Raw genomic sequence first — 17,791 nt, 5'->3', positions numbered from 1 at the left:
CGACCAGTGGCGCCCCCGGGGGGAGTGCCGTTGATTGCGGCCGGGTGTCAGCTGTTTATCACAGCTGACACCTGGCACTATGTGTCAGGGGCTGTCATGGACTGCCCCCAGCACTTTAATCCCTGCCACACTGCAATCAAACATGATCGCAGTGTACTGGAGGATTGGGGAAGCATCGGCAGTGAGGGTGCTCCCTGCATGCTTCCCTGAGACCCCCGGAGCAGCGTGATGTGCTGCGCTCTGTCCGAGGGTCTCCTTCCCTGCAAGCCCCCGGATCCAAGATGGCCGTGTGGACCTTCGGAGGCCTGCAAGGAGGCGGCTTCCTCATTGTCTGCAGAGAGCAGGCATGGAGGAATCCTGTGCAGTGCCTGTCAGATTGCTGATCTGACAGAGTGCTGTGCAAACTGTCAGATCAGCGATCTGACACATTACAGTAATTATGCGTTGAAAAAGACAAACGGTGCTCCTTCCCTTCCAAGCTCTGCCATGCGCCAAAACAGTGGTTTACCCCCACATATTGAGTATCAGCCTACTCAGGACAAATTGCACAACAACTTTTGGGCTCCAATTTCTCCTGTTACCCTTGGGAAAATAAAATAATTAGGGGCAAAAATTATTATTTTTATGGCTCTATGTTATAAACTTCTGTGAAGCACTTGGGGATTCAAAGTGCTCAACACACATCTAGATAAGTTCCTTGGGGGGTCTAGTTTCCAAAATGGGGTCCACAGCTTAGGCACATCAGGGGCTCTCCAAAGGCAACATGACTCCCACAGACCATTCCATCAAAGTCTGCATTCCAAAACGTCACTACTTCCCTTCCGAGCCCCAACGTGTGCCCATACAGTAGTTTTCTCCCAGGCAAATTGGACAACAACTTTTGGGGTCCAATTTCTCCTGTTACCTGTTGTGAATTCTCTTTCTGGCCTCCCTCTGGTTATTACTGAAGGTAGTGGAGCTGGTCAGATTGACAGAGGGGTTGCAAGTTCTCTTTCTGGGCTCCCTCTGGTGGTTACTGGAGGTAGTAGAGCTGATCTGATTAACAGAGGCTTGCCACCTGATAATGAGGAAGACGATTGGAGATCTGGGGTTTCAGATTGGGATTTAAGGCAGCCGATTCCCTCTATCCCTGCTGGTGATTTTCTTCTTGCCTCCTGAGGTCTGATGTTTCCAGCTCAGTCCCTGCATGTTCAGCTAAGTGTTCATTTGCTATTCTGTTTGCATTTGATCTGGTTTTGTCTATCTCAGTTTTGTGTGGGTTAGCCAGCTCCGGCTGGGGCTGTGCTGAATCACCGTCCATATGTTACTGCTTGTGCCAGTTTGTTTTTGTCCCCTATTAGATTGGCCTCTTTTTGCTCTGCTTTCAGATTATACCAGAGTGCTGATATAGTGGGCGAAGTCGTGCGACGTCAATGATTTTTGCATCAGACGTGTTGTACTTTTTGCAGGGTTTTTTGCATGATTGCAGACTGCATCTTTCCTTTCCTGTCCTGTCTAGTCAGTGTGGATCCAATCATTTGCTCAGTCTATTTTCCTGCCTGTGCTTGTGTTTTCCTCTTGTCTCACTGACAATATATGTTTGGAGGCTATCTATTCCTTTGGGGTCTGCTCTGGGGCAGTTTAGATTTCCCTTTTCTTGCTTTAGGCTTAGTTAGCTCTCCGGCTGTGCTGAGGCTTCTAGGATCATCGTAGGTACACTCCACTGCTACTGCTAAAAAGGACAGGAAAGGAAAGATGCTGTCTGCAATCACGCACAAAACCCTGCCAAAAAATGTCCAACACTTTGTGATAACAAAAACCCTGAAGTCGCTAGACTTCAAATCCCTATATCAGCACTCTGGTATATTCTGAAGACAGAGCAAAAAAAAAACAATCTGATGAGGGACAAAAAGCAAACTGACATAAACAGAGACATAAGAATTGCTGACTTTTGACCTGCGGATTTACCTGCGGTTTTGTACAAATCCACGAGGACAAATCCGCAGCTCTCAAAAGTACGTGTGCACATTACCTTAAGGTAAAACAACATAATCCAATAACATAAAAAAATGTTGAAAGTGCTAAAATGAACGCTTTTTGAATCAAAGTCTTCATCAGGTAAAAATGCTCACAGGGAATCCTGACAGCTTGTGCACCACACACTGTCAGGTCCCGTGCACACATTGAGCATTTACTGAGGGGTTTTTTTTCACCTTAGTATTTGTAAACCAAAGCCAGGAGTGGGTGATTAATACAGACGTGGTGACGTGTTTCTATTCTACTTTTCCTCTGATTGTTCCACTCCTGGTTTTGGCTTATAAATACTGATGTAAAATACTGACCAAATACTGAACGTGTGCACATGGCTTCACGATTCGTAAATTAATAGACACAGAGTTACGGACTGCAGACTTTTCTGGCTAGACCAGGCAACCCCTTTAATTGATGTTGAATCAATTTCAATTGTAGGCCCTTGAATGGATCCATGACAGTGGTGAATTCTATTTATCCACTCATACATCAACTGGGTCTACTATACAGCATACTCAAGAGCTGTTAAAAGAACATGAAGAGTTTCAAATAACTGCTAAGGTATGTACAGAGATTATTTTTGTTTGTTAGTAAAATGGTGCATAACTAAATAAATGCATTTATTGTTCTTACTATTTTGGAACTAAAGTCCAAGCCTGCTTTGTGATGCTTATTCAAACATTTTTTTTTGCTTCAAAAACTCAGTGGGTATATCATTATATATAGTGTGGAATGGAACAGTGGAATGGAACAGATATTATCTTATCTAGTGTGGCACACTGTTTAAATTTGCATCGGGAACCTACTAGACCACTGAAGAAGCAGTAAAATGTGCGTTGAGGCAGTAAAGGTGGTCAACTCTGTGGTATTACATACTACGAGTAAGACTAGCAATGTTGAATACTTACATAAATCAGGTCGTTATATGATTAATTGAGGGTTGATTAGAATCTCATGAGTGTATTGATACCTCAAAAAACAAGTATGCACATGAGGGGCATTTGATACATTTCTGAGTCATTATACTAATATGTACCCAGGCAGTCATATGATTTAATATAATATAATAGTGTGGAGTCATTATGATTTAAAAAGAAAAAATACAGTAGTTTGACAATAAATGGCTTCACCCAACCACTAGTGGAGAAAAAGTTTTGGTGTTATCATTAATATTCTCTGATAACATACCAAGAAAGCCAAAATCCTGCCGGGGTATGTAAACTTTTGAGCACAAGTGTGCATCTGTATGTGCTTATGACAGGTCACTGTAATTATAATATTATAATAGTCTTGATATTACTGTTGATAATATTCTTCATATGTAATATTAGCACCATTTTGCTGCAGCCAATTTTTTTTTCCTCCAGCAGATGCTACTAAGACAGATTCACTGATTGGGTGGATCAGGGAAATGCTGTTGATATAGTATATCTTGACTTCAGCAAAGCATTTGACAAAGTATCTCACACAATCCTTATTGAAAAAATGACTAAATATGGAATGGACAAGGCAACTGTTAGGTGGATTCATAACTGGCTTAGTGATCGGACCCAAAGAGTGGTCGTAAATGGCTGCACATCCAGTTGGAAGAAATGTCTCAAGTGGAGTACCACAGGGCTCTGTCCTGGGTCCTGTATTGTTCAACATCTTTATCAACAATTTAGATGAAGGAATTGAGGGTAAACTGATTAAATTTGCTGATGACACAAAGCTAGGAGTGATAGCTAATACTAGAGAAGAGAGAGAGAGGATTCAGAAAGATATAAATAAACTGGAGCAGTGGGCAGCAACTAACAGAATGGTTTTTAACAGGGAAAAATGCAAAGTACTACATCTGGGCAATAAAAATGAATAAAGCATATAAAGAATGGGAGGAATAGGGCTGAGCAACAGCACATGTGAAAAAGACTTGAGTATACTAATAGATCACAAACTGAATATGAGTCAACAGTGTGATGCAGCAGCAAAAAGGCAAATGCAATTCTAGTATGTATTAACAGAAGCATACAGTCTAGATCACGTGAAGTCATTATTGCCCTCTACTCCTCATTGGTCAGACCTCATCTGGAATACTGTGTCCAGTTTTGGGCGCCACATTTTAAAAAAGACATCAACAAACTGGAGCAAGTTCAGAAAAGAGCTGTCACGGTCACGTGTGTCTGGACGCAGCGAGTACCGCAAGGCGAACCCATGTGACTCACGTGACCCTGGATACACCGCCTCCAGTGGGGCGAATTTAAATAATAAACACGTCCAGCTGGATACACCGCCTCCAACTGGCGAATTTAGACATTACACGTATATACAAGTCTGGAAACCCCGCCTCCAGTAAGGCGAATTTAAACAATAAGGGAAACCTGGGAAACATTAACAATGGTGGGCCCTGCGATAGGGAATAGGGAAGTGGAGACCTTCTGAGCTCCCCTGAGCCAGTGTCCTTGCACTCCTAACGCTCCCTATGCCGGTTCTGCATCGGGCGCGCGACAGGAACCTAAAAACCCTAGCTCGCCCTGACCTAAACCCTCACTAGGAAATTGGTCGGTTCGGAAACTAATCCCACCACTACACTAAAACACACATGAGGAAAGATGACAAAACAGGGGAAACACCACTTAGCTTTGCTCTGTTGCATACGCTCCTAGCAACAGAGCCCACCACCTGCGTGCATCTTCTCCACCCGGATCCATCACCATAACTGGATACTTCACTATAGTGCAGCCTTGGAGCAGAGTCCACCACCAATTGCAGCTGTCCAGTAACAGAGTCCCAAAGATGAGTTCAGCTTCTGCCAAAACGTCCAGCATGCTTGAGTCCAGCTCTCAGCAACCAAGTCCCGCATGCTGAGTGCAACTCTGTCCATAGTCGTCACTCCACCAAGCCATGCAAGCACTTCCTGCCAACACCATAAACTGTGACTCCACCACGCCATGCCAGCCCTTCTTGCAGATCACCTAACTGCCACTCGTCCCCTCTGGCTGGGCTGCGCAGGACTCAAGTTCAGCTCCTTCCTCCCCCAGGCTTACTTGCCAAAAGAACACACAATATCACCAACCGTGATTGAACACCCCTGGCTCCCTTTTATAGAGCCTAACACCTGATTTGTAATTAAGTGCACATTAAACCTAAAACTAAGGTGCGATACCACTCACCACCACCGGGGCAACTAAGAATGAACGACACCACGTGTAATAATTCTAATGGCCACCAGGGGCAATCAACCCCACTTTGGCACCTAGCCAAAGGAAAAAAAGTTCACTTTTCCATTTAATCTGTCAGATCCACGCTGGATCATGACAAGAGCGACCAGAATGGTGACCGGTCTGCAAACCCTGTCTTATGAGGAAAGGTTGCAGGATTTGGGAATGTTTAGCTTGCAGAAGAGATGACTGAGAGGAGACTTAATAGCTGTCTACAAATATTTCAAGGGCTGTCACATTGTAGAAGGATCATCTTTATTCTCATTTGCACAAGGAAAGACTAGAAGCAATGGGATGAAACTGAATGGGAGGAGACACAGATTAGATATTAGAAAAAACTTTTTGACAGTTAGAGTGATCAATGAGTGGAACAGGCTGCCACGAGAGGTGGTGAGTTCTCCTTCAATAGAAGTCTTCAAACAGAGGCTGGACAGACATCTGTCTGGGATGATTTAGCGAATCCTGCTTTGAGCAAGGGGTTTGGACCAGATGGCCCAGGAGGTCTCTTCCAACTCTACGATTCTATGATTCTATGAGTCTACTGCAAAACTACCGCAATTTTGCTGCAGGCAATGTATTTTTTCCTTCAACAAAATGGAGCCACCGGAGGCGTTTACGCAGTTGTGTAGTATGATTTATCTTTTAGAGATAGATGCTACTGCACAGGCACTGCCGGTGCCTTTTTCCTGGATATATATTTTTTTCAAATCCTCACAATATTACAGCTATTACCAACAATATTAAGATGAATAATATTAAAATAGGTTACAGGTCACTGACAGACCTGTCATAATCCCTTACTGATGCATGTGTAATCAGAGAACCACATCACATAAGGATCTACCCTACAGTCCCTCCAGAGCACGAGAATCGCATTAACTGAAAACTACAAATAAATATTAAACAACCACAAGACGGATTTCATCACCTAAGGTATCATTTTAATCAGTATAATGACGCCGACCTGACACGGTAGGTTACTATGCACAACCCTGCTGACAGGTTCACTTTAAGTGTGACAAACATGCAAAAGAATAGGAAATCAGGAAGTAGGCAAATACTTTTTCACACAACTGTATATTGAAAAGACTAGGTGTGGGCCCATTGCTATCGCATCGGGAGGGCAGTGACATCACCATGGGGGCAGCTCTGTGGCGCTGGGGGTGGTGGTGTGATTTTTCACGATGCCACCATCTTTGTATAACTGGGTGTCCAAAGATGGCGTCCACGTGTGCATTTATGTTTGTATGTATGCCACATGTGTTTATGCACATGTATGTATGTGCATGTGTATGTATGCGTATGTGTGCATGTATGTGTCTGTATGTTTATGCGTACTTGTGTATGTGTATACCGTATGTGAATGTATGCGCATGTATGTGGGTGTGTATGTGCGTGAGTACTTGCATGTTTGTGTGTATGCGTGTTTGTGTATGCATGTGTGTGCATACTTATGCGAGTGTTTGCACGTGCGTGTGTTTGTGTGTATGTGCATGTTTGTGTATGTGTGTATCTGCGTGTGTGGGGACATTATACTGTGTGTGTTTGTGTGTATTTATATGCACGTGTGTATGCGTGTTTGTGTATGTATGTGTGCATGTATCTGCATATATGCATGTTTGTGTGTATGTGCATGCTTGCGTATGTGTATACGTGCATGCTTGCATGTGTGTGTGTGCATGTGTATGTATGTGTGTGTGTATCTGTGTGTTTGTGTGTATGTGCGTATGTGTGTGTGCGGACATAATACTGTGTGTCTGTATGCACGTGTGTATGCGTGTATGTGCATGCTTGTGTGTTTATGTGCGTGCTTGTGTGTTTATGTGCGTCTGTGTATGTGCGTGTGGGGACGTTATACTGTGTGTATGTGTTTGTATGTTCGTGCTTGCATGTGTGTATGTGCGTGCATGTGTACATGCGGACATTATACTGTGTGTATACGTGTGCATATGCGTGTTTGTGAGTGCGTGTGTATCTGTGTGTGTATGCACGGGCATGTGTGTATGGGGATATACTGTGTGTATGCATGTGTGTATGTGCGTATCTGCGTGTGGGTATGCACAGGCGTGTATGCTCTTGCGTGAGTATGTTTGTGCTTGTGTGTGTATGTGTGTGATTGCATGTGTGTATATGTGCGTGCATGTACGTGTGTGTATGAGTATGTGGGGACATTATACTGTGTGTATGCGTGTTTGTGTGGATGTGCGTGTGGGAACATTATACTGTGTGTGCATGCGTGTTCATATGTGCATGTGTGTATCTACATGTGTATATCTGTGTGTCTGTATGCACGGGTGTATGTGTTGTCTCATTGTACTGTGTGTGTATGCATGTGTGTATGTGCGTGCACATGAATGTGGGTGTGAGGACATTACACTGTGTGTGTGAGCATGTGTGTATCTGCATGTGTTATGCTTGCCATGTCTGTCATGTCCGCCATGTCTGTTTTGCCTCAAGAACCCCTGGAGCGGTGTGCATGCGCATCTCATGTCTGCTATCCTGCATGTTCCCTAGAGCAGTGTGCACACTCACCTCATGTCTGTTGAGCTGCAGGATGCCTGCGTTTCTGCTCTGCCTTCTGTGATCATCTCGTCATGTCTAGAATCCCTGATCATGTGTCCTTCCTATGTTCCAGCATACGCTGTTCTGCATTCGTCTCTGCATGTCTGAAAGCCTGATCATGTGACCTTTCCTAGGATCCTGCACTGTCCGGTTCTGCAATCAACCCTGCATGTCTGGAATCCTGATCATGTGACTGCGCTCTGTGATCCTTGAGGATCTGAAGCTCTTCCCTGGTCCTGACCCGGAAGTGGTGGTGCTATGCCCTATATCAGACCGCCCCTTCCCATGCTCAGGGCCTGAGTATTGTGTTGCTTCTCTGCATGGCTGCTTGGCCTGCGGGGTTGCTCCCTCTATTCTGCGCCCTTGCACTCTGCTCTGTCGTGCGTCTCTGCACACGCTCCATGCTCGTATTCCGTCTGTTGTCTTGTGCTTTGTCTCGTGTTGTCCTCCGTGCTCTGTTTGACCTTGCTATGTTTCCTTGTTATGTTTTGCTCTGTCCCTGACGTGCCTCTTTTCATGTGCAGGCCTCGCTCTGTACCCTGTCCCTGGCGTGTCTCTTTACACGTGCAGGCCTCGTTCTGTGTCTGTCGCTGGCGTGTCTCCTACACGTGCAGGCTCCGCTCTGTACCCTGTCTAGTCCCAAGGTTCTCCCTTGGCCTGGCTCTGGGCTTCGGCCTATGCTCCGCTGCTAGACTCTGTCCCTGTCCCTGACATGTCTGTCTACACGTACAGGCCTCCGTTCTGTGCTCTGTCCCTGGCGTACCCCTCGGTACGTGCAGGCCTCGCCTTGTACTTTGCCCCTGGCATGTCCTTTTCATGAGCAGGGTCCTGTCTACGACTATGCCTTGTCTCTGATACTTCGTGCACTCTTGCACTTTTCGTACTAGGCTTTGCCATGCTGTCTGCAAGCATCTCTGTCCTGTATCTTTGCCTAGCCCTGCCTTGTGGCTCCTGCCTGGTGTGCCTCAGCCATGCCGCCTCTAGCCGTGCTCGCCTGTGTGCCTCAGCCGTGCCCTCATCCAGTGCTATAGTGGTTACCGGCTGCGTGAGCCACAGCGGTGCCGCCTCTAGTCGTGCCCGCCTGCTTATGCCACCATCAGTACCACCTGTCGGTGCCCCAGCCGTGGTTTCCGTGCTCCCTTGTACGCACGCTGGTTCTCGCACTGTGCCTTTTCGTGCTACTCTTGCACAAAGCCTTTTGCCTCTTTTGCTCTGCTCTGAACCCTAGTTTGCCTGCCGGATTCCGTAACCTGCCGACCGCTGCCAGAGGTCCGGACCTAGATGACTGCGGCCTGATGTCCGGAGCTTATGTCGGTCGATGCCAGCACCCCGGATTCCGATGCCATTGAACCCGTCCCTAGCGTGCCCTCACACGCGCAGGCCTCCGTCCTTGTACCCGTCCCTGGCATGCCCTTCGGCATGCGCAGGTCTCCGTTCTGTGAATCTGATCCTGGCATGTCTCCTTGCACGCACCCTGTTTTGTCTCCTAGTTTGTCTGCCGGATTCCTGAAGCCAGCTGACTACTGCCGGAGATCTGGAGCTAGATGTCTACACTCTGATGCCTGGACCCTGTCAGCCCTTGCCAGCCTTCCGGAGTCCGATTCCTCGCACCCTGCCTTGGACTTTGGCGTGCCCTGGCACGCACTTTGTTATATGGATTCTGTGTGTTCACGTTTTGCACCTGTTTTACCTTGAAGAGTTCCTCATGCCTTGGACCTCGGCGTGCCCTTGCACGCTTCTTGCTTTGTGTTTTCACCTTTGCACCTGTTGTACCAGGAAGTGTTCCTGAATGAAGTTTACTTGAACTAATGCCTTGTCTCGTCTTGTCTTGCTTCCTGAGCCGGCCGTCTGGTCCAGCAGCCGTGGTGGCTCACCCCCCTTGTCTTGCCCCTGACACTCCCTGTTTAGGGGGTGGTTCCTCACTAGGTCAGCTCGCCCTAGGTGGGTGGGTGCCACGGCCCAGAGGGTCCACTCATTCAAGAAAAACGACTCAGCGCTAGCTGACGCTCGTCACAGCATGTGTATATATATGCATGTGAGTGTATGTGCGTGCTTGTGTGTGTATACACTCTGTGTATGTATGTGTCTGTGTATGCGTGTGTTTGTGTGTAAGTGCATGCATGTGTAAGTAAGTGTGGGGACAGTATACTGTGTGTATATGTATGCATGTCTATGTGTGTATATACGAGTACATGTATGTATGTGTGTATACATTCATGTGTGTGTGAGTACATTCATGTCTGTATTGTGTGTGTGTGGGCTGTGTGTCCCGCAGCTGCCTGTCCACCCACCTCTGTACAGTTTCAACTGGCAGGAAAGACGGAGGTTTGCGGCCTGTGCTGGACATGGGGTGCGGCGCCACCAGAGGGCACTCGAACCCCATCTCTAGCACAGGCCGCAAGTTGCGGTCTTTCCTGCCAGCTGTGACTGCACGGAGGTGGGTGGAAAGGCAGCTGTGGGATGCGGCGGGCGTCCGGTGGCGGCGGGTGTCCCGGCGGGGGTCCAGCAATGGTGGGTGTCCCGGTAGGGGTCCGGCAGCGGCGACAGGTGTCCCGTGGGGGTCCAGCGGCGGCGCTGCAAGGGCCTGGTTCCACCATCGGGTGCCATATGGCGGTCAGCGTACTTCCAGCACGGTGGATTGTGGGATAGCGACACAATCGCTGGAAGCTGTGACCGAGCCGATTGGCAATTATATATTAGACTAGATGGTGGCCCGATTCTAATGCATCCAGTATTCTAGAATATGTATGTAGGCCACCGCCATCAGGCTTATCTACAGCATTCTGTAATGCTGTAGATAAGCCCCCGATGAAACCTGAAAGATAAGAAAAAAGAGTTAGATTATACTCACCCTGGCGTTCGGTGCGGTCCGATGGGTGTTGCTGTCCTGTCCGGCGCCTCCCATCTTCATACGATGATGTCCTCCTCCTTGCTTCTCCCACGGCTCCTGCACAGGCGTACTCTCTCTGCCCTATTGAGGGCAGAGCAGAGTACTGCAGTGCGCAGGCGCCGGAGCTCTCTGATCTTTCTGCGCACTGCAGTACTTTACTCTGTCCTGAACAGGACAAATAAAATATGCTTGCACAGGAGCCAAGGGAGAAGCAAGCAGGAGGACGTCATCGTATGAAGATGGTAGGCGCTGGACCGGACCACGACACCCACCGCACCCGACTCCGCCCCCCGGTGAGTATAATTTGTGTTTTTTTATATTCAGGTTTCATCGGGGCTTATCTACAGCATTACAGAATGCTGTAGATAAGCCCCTGATGGCAGTGGCTGCAGCTGAGGCCCGGTGGTGCTGGTAGCGGTGGTGTGCGTCGTTCGAATTCCGTGCCAATTCGTGGCCGAAATCCCGTTTCGCTGATTGGTCGCGGCCAGCCGGGCGCGACCAATCAGCGATGCGGGATTTCCATTACAAACAGACAGACAGAATTAGACGATTATATAGTATATTAGCTCACCCTATTGTGAAGAAACTAGCTGTGCCACAAGGAAGTCAACATCACGAAACAATCACTGACCTCAGGGAGACCAGTCAAAGAAAACACTGCGGCAGTCGGCAAAGGCGCTCAATCACAGTGAAATCCTAGGTGCATTGCTGCCTGGAAATACAAATATGCAAATAAAGTCCGTGGAGCCTCATTTAAGAGTCTCAAACACGGGACTAGCCAGATCTTCCTCCAGGGAAGGACCCAGCCAAGGAGTATCTCGTTTAGAAAACCACCATTACCACCAAAATAAGTGGCCTTTTAAGTCAATATCCAGCTCTTTACGAGTTTACAGATATGACAAGGGAAATACCAAGGTCAGGTATCCATCCACAGACAGCTGTTTCGGGGTGTTGCCCCTCATCAGTGTGGAGTAGGATTCTGGCTATGTGGGAGCAATGCCTAGTAGACCAACATCACGAAACAATCACTGACCTCAGGGAGACTAGTCAAAGAAAACACTGCGGCAGCCGGCAAAGGCGCTCAATCACAGTGAAATCCTAGGTGCATTGCTCCCTGGGCAATACGAATATGCAAATAAAGTCCGTGGAGCCTCATTTAAGAGTCTCAAACACGGGACTAGCCAGATGTTCCTCCAGGTAAGCACCCAGCCAAGGAGTGGCTCCTTTCGGAAACCACCATTACCACCATATTAAGTGGCCTTTTAAGTCAATATCCAGCTCTTTACGAGTTTACAGATATGACAAGGGAAATACCAAGGCCAGGTATCCATCCACAGTCTCCCTGAGGTCAGTGATTGTTTCGTGATGTTGGTCTACTAGACATTGCTCCCACCTAGCCAGAATCCTACTCCACACTGATGAGGGGCAACACCCCGAAACAGCTGTCTGTGGATGGATACCTGGCCTTGGTATTTCCCTTGTCATATCTGTAAACTCGTAAAGAGCTGGATATTGACTTAAAGGGCCATTTAATATGGTGGTAATGGTGGTTTCCGAAAGGAGCCACTCCTTGGCTGGGTCCTTCCCTGGAGGAAGATCTGGCTAGTCCCGTGTTTGAGACTCTTAAATGAGGCTCCACGGACTTTATTTACAAGGAAGTCAAGTCAGAAATGGAAACAAGGATTTCCAACATCATTGCATGACTAAAAACCCCTGTCTGAAACACATTTACTAGCCATTTCCCAGCTCTGAATTAGCAACTGTTTGAATTCATTTTTGTAGTGCAGTGTTTTTAATGAGAATCCTGTAGCCCATTATAATTTATGGTGCTATTTACATATCTGTGTGTTGTCATCAATCGTGTCTTTTCAAAACTCATAGAAAGCTGTCCGTTTTTCTCTAGTATCACGGATGAAAAGTGACACTACAATACAGTGTCAATGGTCCACAAAACAAGTATATTACATTATAACATTGCAAAGGATAGGAGAACCTTTGTAATTTATCTATCTTTGAAAAACCACTGACAACACACTGATGGTTTAAACTAGAGATGGGCACACAAATACCCGGTGTTCGGGCAGCCAAACCCGAACAGTAACACTGACTTCCTGGTGAAATCCATGCTCGGTGTCCATGCCTGAACAGTAGGATTTTGGTATGGATGCCTAACTTTACTGTTCCGGTTAGGCCATCTCTAGTTAAAACAGACTCACGAACCATACACTGATCCAAAACACTACTGACACGGATACCAATTTTTCACATACATGTTTAGCCCCTTAACAACCACCAATACACATTAAAATGGCGGTCTTTACGGGGACATATTCCGTCAATGTTTTAATTGTGCTCTTGAGTGGCAGCAACTCCCGCGGATGTTAGCTGTACATGACAGTTGACACCCTGCAGTGTCGGACTCAACCGATTTGGCGTCTGGGCAGATTAACCCTTTAACTACCACTTTTAATCCCGACAGCAGTATTTAACTTGTTGCAAGGGGGGGTCACAAAACTCTCTTAGTAAAAATCGGACCCCCGTGATGAGAACCGTGGGACCCGATAGTTACTATGGTACCCTGAGGTCATGTGAGGACCCCAGGGTACAGTGGCCTGTGAGATCCAGCAATAAACTGAGTCTCACAGTCAGTGAACACTGACAGTCTCATACACTGCTGTGTATGAAGCAAGTGATGAAAATAAAAATTATACATGTCTCAGAGTGGTACTAAGTAAAAAAGTAATATAAAACACATAAAAAAGTTTAAAAAACACAAAAAAGCGCACACAAATCATGAAAATCAGTTTCGCCACTCAAAACACAGCATTTCCGATAAAACAAAAAAGTACACAATTGGTATCGCCACAACCGGAACGGCCTGCTCTATAAAATTGTCACGTTATTTATTCCGCCGTGAAAAAAAATTAAAAACACTCCCAAAATGTTTCTTCATACTGATTCACTAAAAAGTGATCAAAAAGTCTTGTGTAAAAAAGAAATGGTATAAATGAAAATGCCAAAGTGTTCTGCAAAAAACAAGCCCTAATGTGGCTAATTCAGCCAAAAAATAAACAAGTTACAGTTCTCAGAATATGCTCCAAAAACAAAATCATTTTTGTAAAATATTGTTTTTAATCTGTAAATAGAGCAACGCATTAAAAAAACAAAAAACAAATCTGGTATTGATGTTATCGTACCAAACCAACAAACAAATTAGTCTTATCTCTTTTACTGTGATTACAAAATATTATGTACCCGAAAATGGTACCAAAAAAATCTGCAACTAAATAAGGCATAAGGCCTGTACAGCGCTGCTCACCAAAAAATAAAAAAGTTACTGCTCTCAGAAGATAACAAAAAACTACTTTCTTTCACAAGTATAAAAATTTTTTGCTGTGTGATAGCAGCAAAACGTAACATACTACTTTTCAACCTTTTCCCACATATCATGCTTCAAACATAAAGATACCAAATGTAAATTTTTGGTGAAGAATCAACAGCAAGTGGGACACAATTGTGAAGCTGATCGAAATTTATTGGTTATTTTAAATTTTTTTGGAAATTCAAAGACTGAAAAGTGGGGTGTGCAATATTATTCGGCCCCTTTACTTTCAGTGCAGCAAACTCACTCCAGAAGTTCATTGTGGATCTCTGAATGATCCAATGTTGTCCCAAATGACTAATGATGATAAATATAATCCACCTGTGTGTAATCAAGTCTCTGTATAAATGCACCTGCTCTGTGATAGTCTCAGGGTTCTGTTTGAAGCACAGAGAGCATCATGAAGACCAAGGAACACCACAGGCAGGTCTGCGATACTGTTGTGGAGAAGTTTAAAGCCGTATCCACAATGAACTTCTGGAGTGTTTGCTGCACTGAAAGTAAAGGGGCCGAATAATATTGCACTCCCCACTTTTCAGTTTTTGAATTTCCACAAAAATTTAAAATAACCAGTAAATTTCATTCAACTTCACAATTGTGTCCCACTTGTTGTTGATTCTTCACCAAAAATTTACATTTGGTATCTTTATGTTTGAAGCATGATATGTGGGAAAAGGTTGAAAAGTCCCAGGGGGCCGAATACTTTCGCAAGGCACTGTGTATATGTCATGTGATCTCTTCTTTGACCTGTTGCTCAGGGATAATGTGTACAGAACATACCACAGCTGCTGGACAGGGGAGGAAGCAAAAGACAATACAGACATTACAGCAGGAGATCGCAGAGGATACATTTTCTAAGGTAAAATATTGTTTAAAAACAGTCAGTGAAATATTTTACCTCTCAAAATGAATCCTTGTTGATCCCCTGCTGTAATGTCAGTATTATCTTTTGCTTCCTCCCCTGCCCAGGAGAAGTGGTATGCTCCGTACACGGTTAGACACAGACAATTTTTAAAATGAACTCTCGTTTGTGGGAAAACTCCTTTAAGGTGACTGGCTTCATCTGCCAGTGGACACGTCGCACATCTGCCGCTGGGATCAGCTGAATGATTCATTGCACCTGCATGGAATTCGCGCAGGCTCGGTAAATCAGACTGCCGCCATCTTTGTGCAGACAGATAGCGGCGGTCACATTAAAACTGCGCATGTGCTCCTCCTGTACAAAGATGGCAGCAGTCAGTGAATCATTTGGCTGATTACGGCGGCGCCATGTTCGCAGTTGTGTTCTGCTGGTGGTACAGCGTAAGAAGCTGCGTACGGCGTATACAGTGTATGAGTGGTGCGTACGGTGTATACACTGTGTGGTGGTGCGTACTGTGTATACAGTGTGTGTATGGTGCATACGGCATATACAGTGTGTTTTTGTGATAGTGTGTGTGTGTGTGTGATGCGACGGTGTTCCGCTGGTGGTACTGCGCAAGAGGCTGTTACCACTAGAAATTTCCATATTGAGACACCCATCACTTGGGTGTTCCAATATGGCGGTCGGCGATCTTCGGCGACTTGGAATTCTGGGATCCGTAGACATCTGGACGGAACAGGATGTGAAGACATTACAAGATAATTATATAAATAGATTATAGTTCTGTCAAAAATCAAGAGACCACTGCAAAATTTTCAGTTTGCCAGATATTTCTCTTTATAGGTATATTTTGGAGTAAAATGTAAATTGCTCTTTTATTCTATAAACTACTGACAGCATGTCTTCGAATTTCCAAGCACTAAACTTTGTCCTTTATGTATTTTATGCAGCTTGATTCATACGTCCTTCGCAAAGATTAACCTGTCCAATTCTAGCCTTGCAAAAGCATCCCCAGGTCATCACCGATCCTCTACCAAATTTCACACTGTGGCTTGTACGCCTCTCCAGGTCTCTGTCTAACCATTAGATGACCAGGTTTTGGACAAAGCTCAAAATTAGACACATCAGAGAAGAGTACTTTACTCCAGTCCTCTATGGTCCAATCTTTATGGTCTATGGCAAACTTCAGCCTGGCTCTCCTTTGCTTCTCATTGATGAAAGACTTTTTTCTAGCGTTACATGATTTTATCCCTGCCTTTAGAAGCCTGTTACAAACTTTTCTTGCCATGCACTTCACCCTAGCTGCCATTTGCCATTCCTTTTTTAGGTCACTTGATGTCATCCTGCAGTTGCTGAGTGACATTCGAAAAAGATGATGGTCATCCTGGTCAGTGGAGAGTTGTTTTCACCCTCTCCTGGTCTGTAGCTTTGTTGTCCCCAATGTCTGCTGCTTGACCTTGTTGTAATAGACAGCTGTCTTAAAAATGTTATGGATGGAAGCAACATGACTCACTGTATCCCTCTGCTAGTAAAGCCAGAATTGAGCCCTTCTTTCCTCATTCAAGACTTAGTCAACTCCTTTAGCATAGTTAAGTTATTTTTTCATTCCTATTACTTTTGGGATATTACTAGCACTTGGTTTGCCATCCAGCTTGTCCTATTGCAAGAGGATTGAGAACACCACAGCAGGGTTTTTTTATACTTTCCTTTGTTAAATAAGATTTGGTTCAGGTGATCACCTAATCAGAAGCACATTAAGTAGAATGAGGTGAACTCTGGTTGGAATTCAACTGACACTGGAATGGAATGGCTGTCAGACATGAGAAGAAGCCGAATTTTATAAAACTGTGCAGTGATCTCTTAATTTTTGCCAGAGCTGTAAATCTGGTATCACACCAACCCAAAGAATAAATTCACCTTATCACTTATACCGCATGTGAACTGCACAAAAATAGGGCAGCAAGGTGGCTCAGTGGTTAGCAATGCAGCCTTGCAGAGCTGGGGCCCTGGGTTAAAATCCCACCAAGGACAACATCTGCAAGGAGTTTTTTTGTTCTACCCGTGTTTGCGTGGGTTTCCTCTGGGTACTCTGGTTTCCTCCCACATTCCAAAGAAATACTGATAGGGAACTTAGATTGTGAGCCCCATAATGTCTGTAAAGCGCTGTGGAATTAATGGTTCTGTATAAATGAGTAAAATAAAATAAAATAAAAATAAGAACTTTTCTTGTACTGCTGTCTATTTGTTCATTCTACCTCCCAAAAATTGGAATAAGGCTTGGCTCACATTTAACCTGCGTTCTCGCTGAGTGTTTACATTTTGGTTTCCGTGTAAATTCTCCAAAACCGCAATTGAGACAACCCCGGACAGAACCACTTACTTTGGAGGCAGATGGAGTCACTTTGGACTGGTCTCTGTTCCATCGGTGTCCCATCATTTTAAGCGTCTTTTTAGCCCACAAGTGTTAGTTGACCACAGATCTGTGCACGCCTAAAATTATGGATATCAACGGAACAGACGCCAGTATGAAGTGTCTCCATCTGCATTATTGTTGTGGGTGGATCTGTTTGGGGTTTCGTCCGAATCACAATTTTGTGAGTTTTACACGTAACTCCTGATGTAGGTGCTCAGCATAGGCCACAAGAATGTGATTCCAGCCTTATTCTGGAAGCAATTGAAAAATATAATTTACCCCAAAATGTTACCAATAGAAACCCTAATTTATCCCACACAAAATCAGACCCCTCTCAGGTCCATCATCTGTACCTGGAACAATAGGGGATTCCCACGTTACTGCTAGAACAAAGACAATGGAAAAGCGACAAGGATCCCACCTGTGAAGTATGTGCTCCCAAATCCTAATGCCCCCTCCTACTGAGTCCCACTGT

The 17,791-nt window shown here is 45.3% G+C and overlaps 1 protein-coding gene across 1 annotated transcript in view; it reads left to right on the top strand.

The window, feature by feature from the left end:
* The window catches only part of TRIO (trio Rho guanine nucleotide exchange factor), a 2,342,529-nt gene that overhangs the window by 1,000,579 nt on the left and 1,324,159 nt on the right, over nt 1-17,791 (top strand). The window contains 1 exon segment of the mRNA XM_073555735.1: nt 2,449-2,571. Coding sequence (XP_073411836.1) covers nt 2,449-2,571 — 123 coding nt within the window.

Source organism: Dendrobates tinctorius, unplaced genomic scaffold (assembly GCF_039654945.1).
Source record: "Dendrobates tinctorius isolate UK_male_01 unplaced genomic scaffold, ASM3965494v1 ptg000229l, whole genome shotgun sequence".
NCBI classification, from domain to species: domain Eukaryota; kingdom Metazoa; phylum Chordata; class Amphibia; order Anura; family Dendrobatidae; genus Dendrobates; species Dendrobates tinctorius.
Note: the sequence above shows the minus strand (reverse complement) of the source record. Positions and strands in the feature narration are given on the sequence as shown.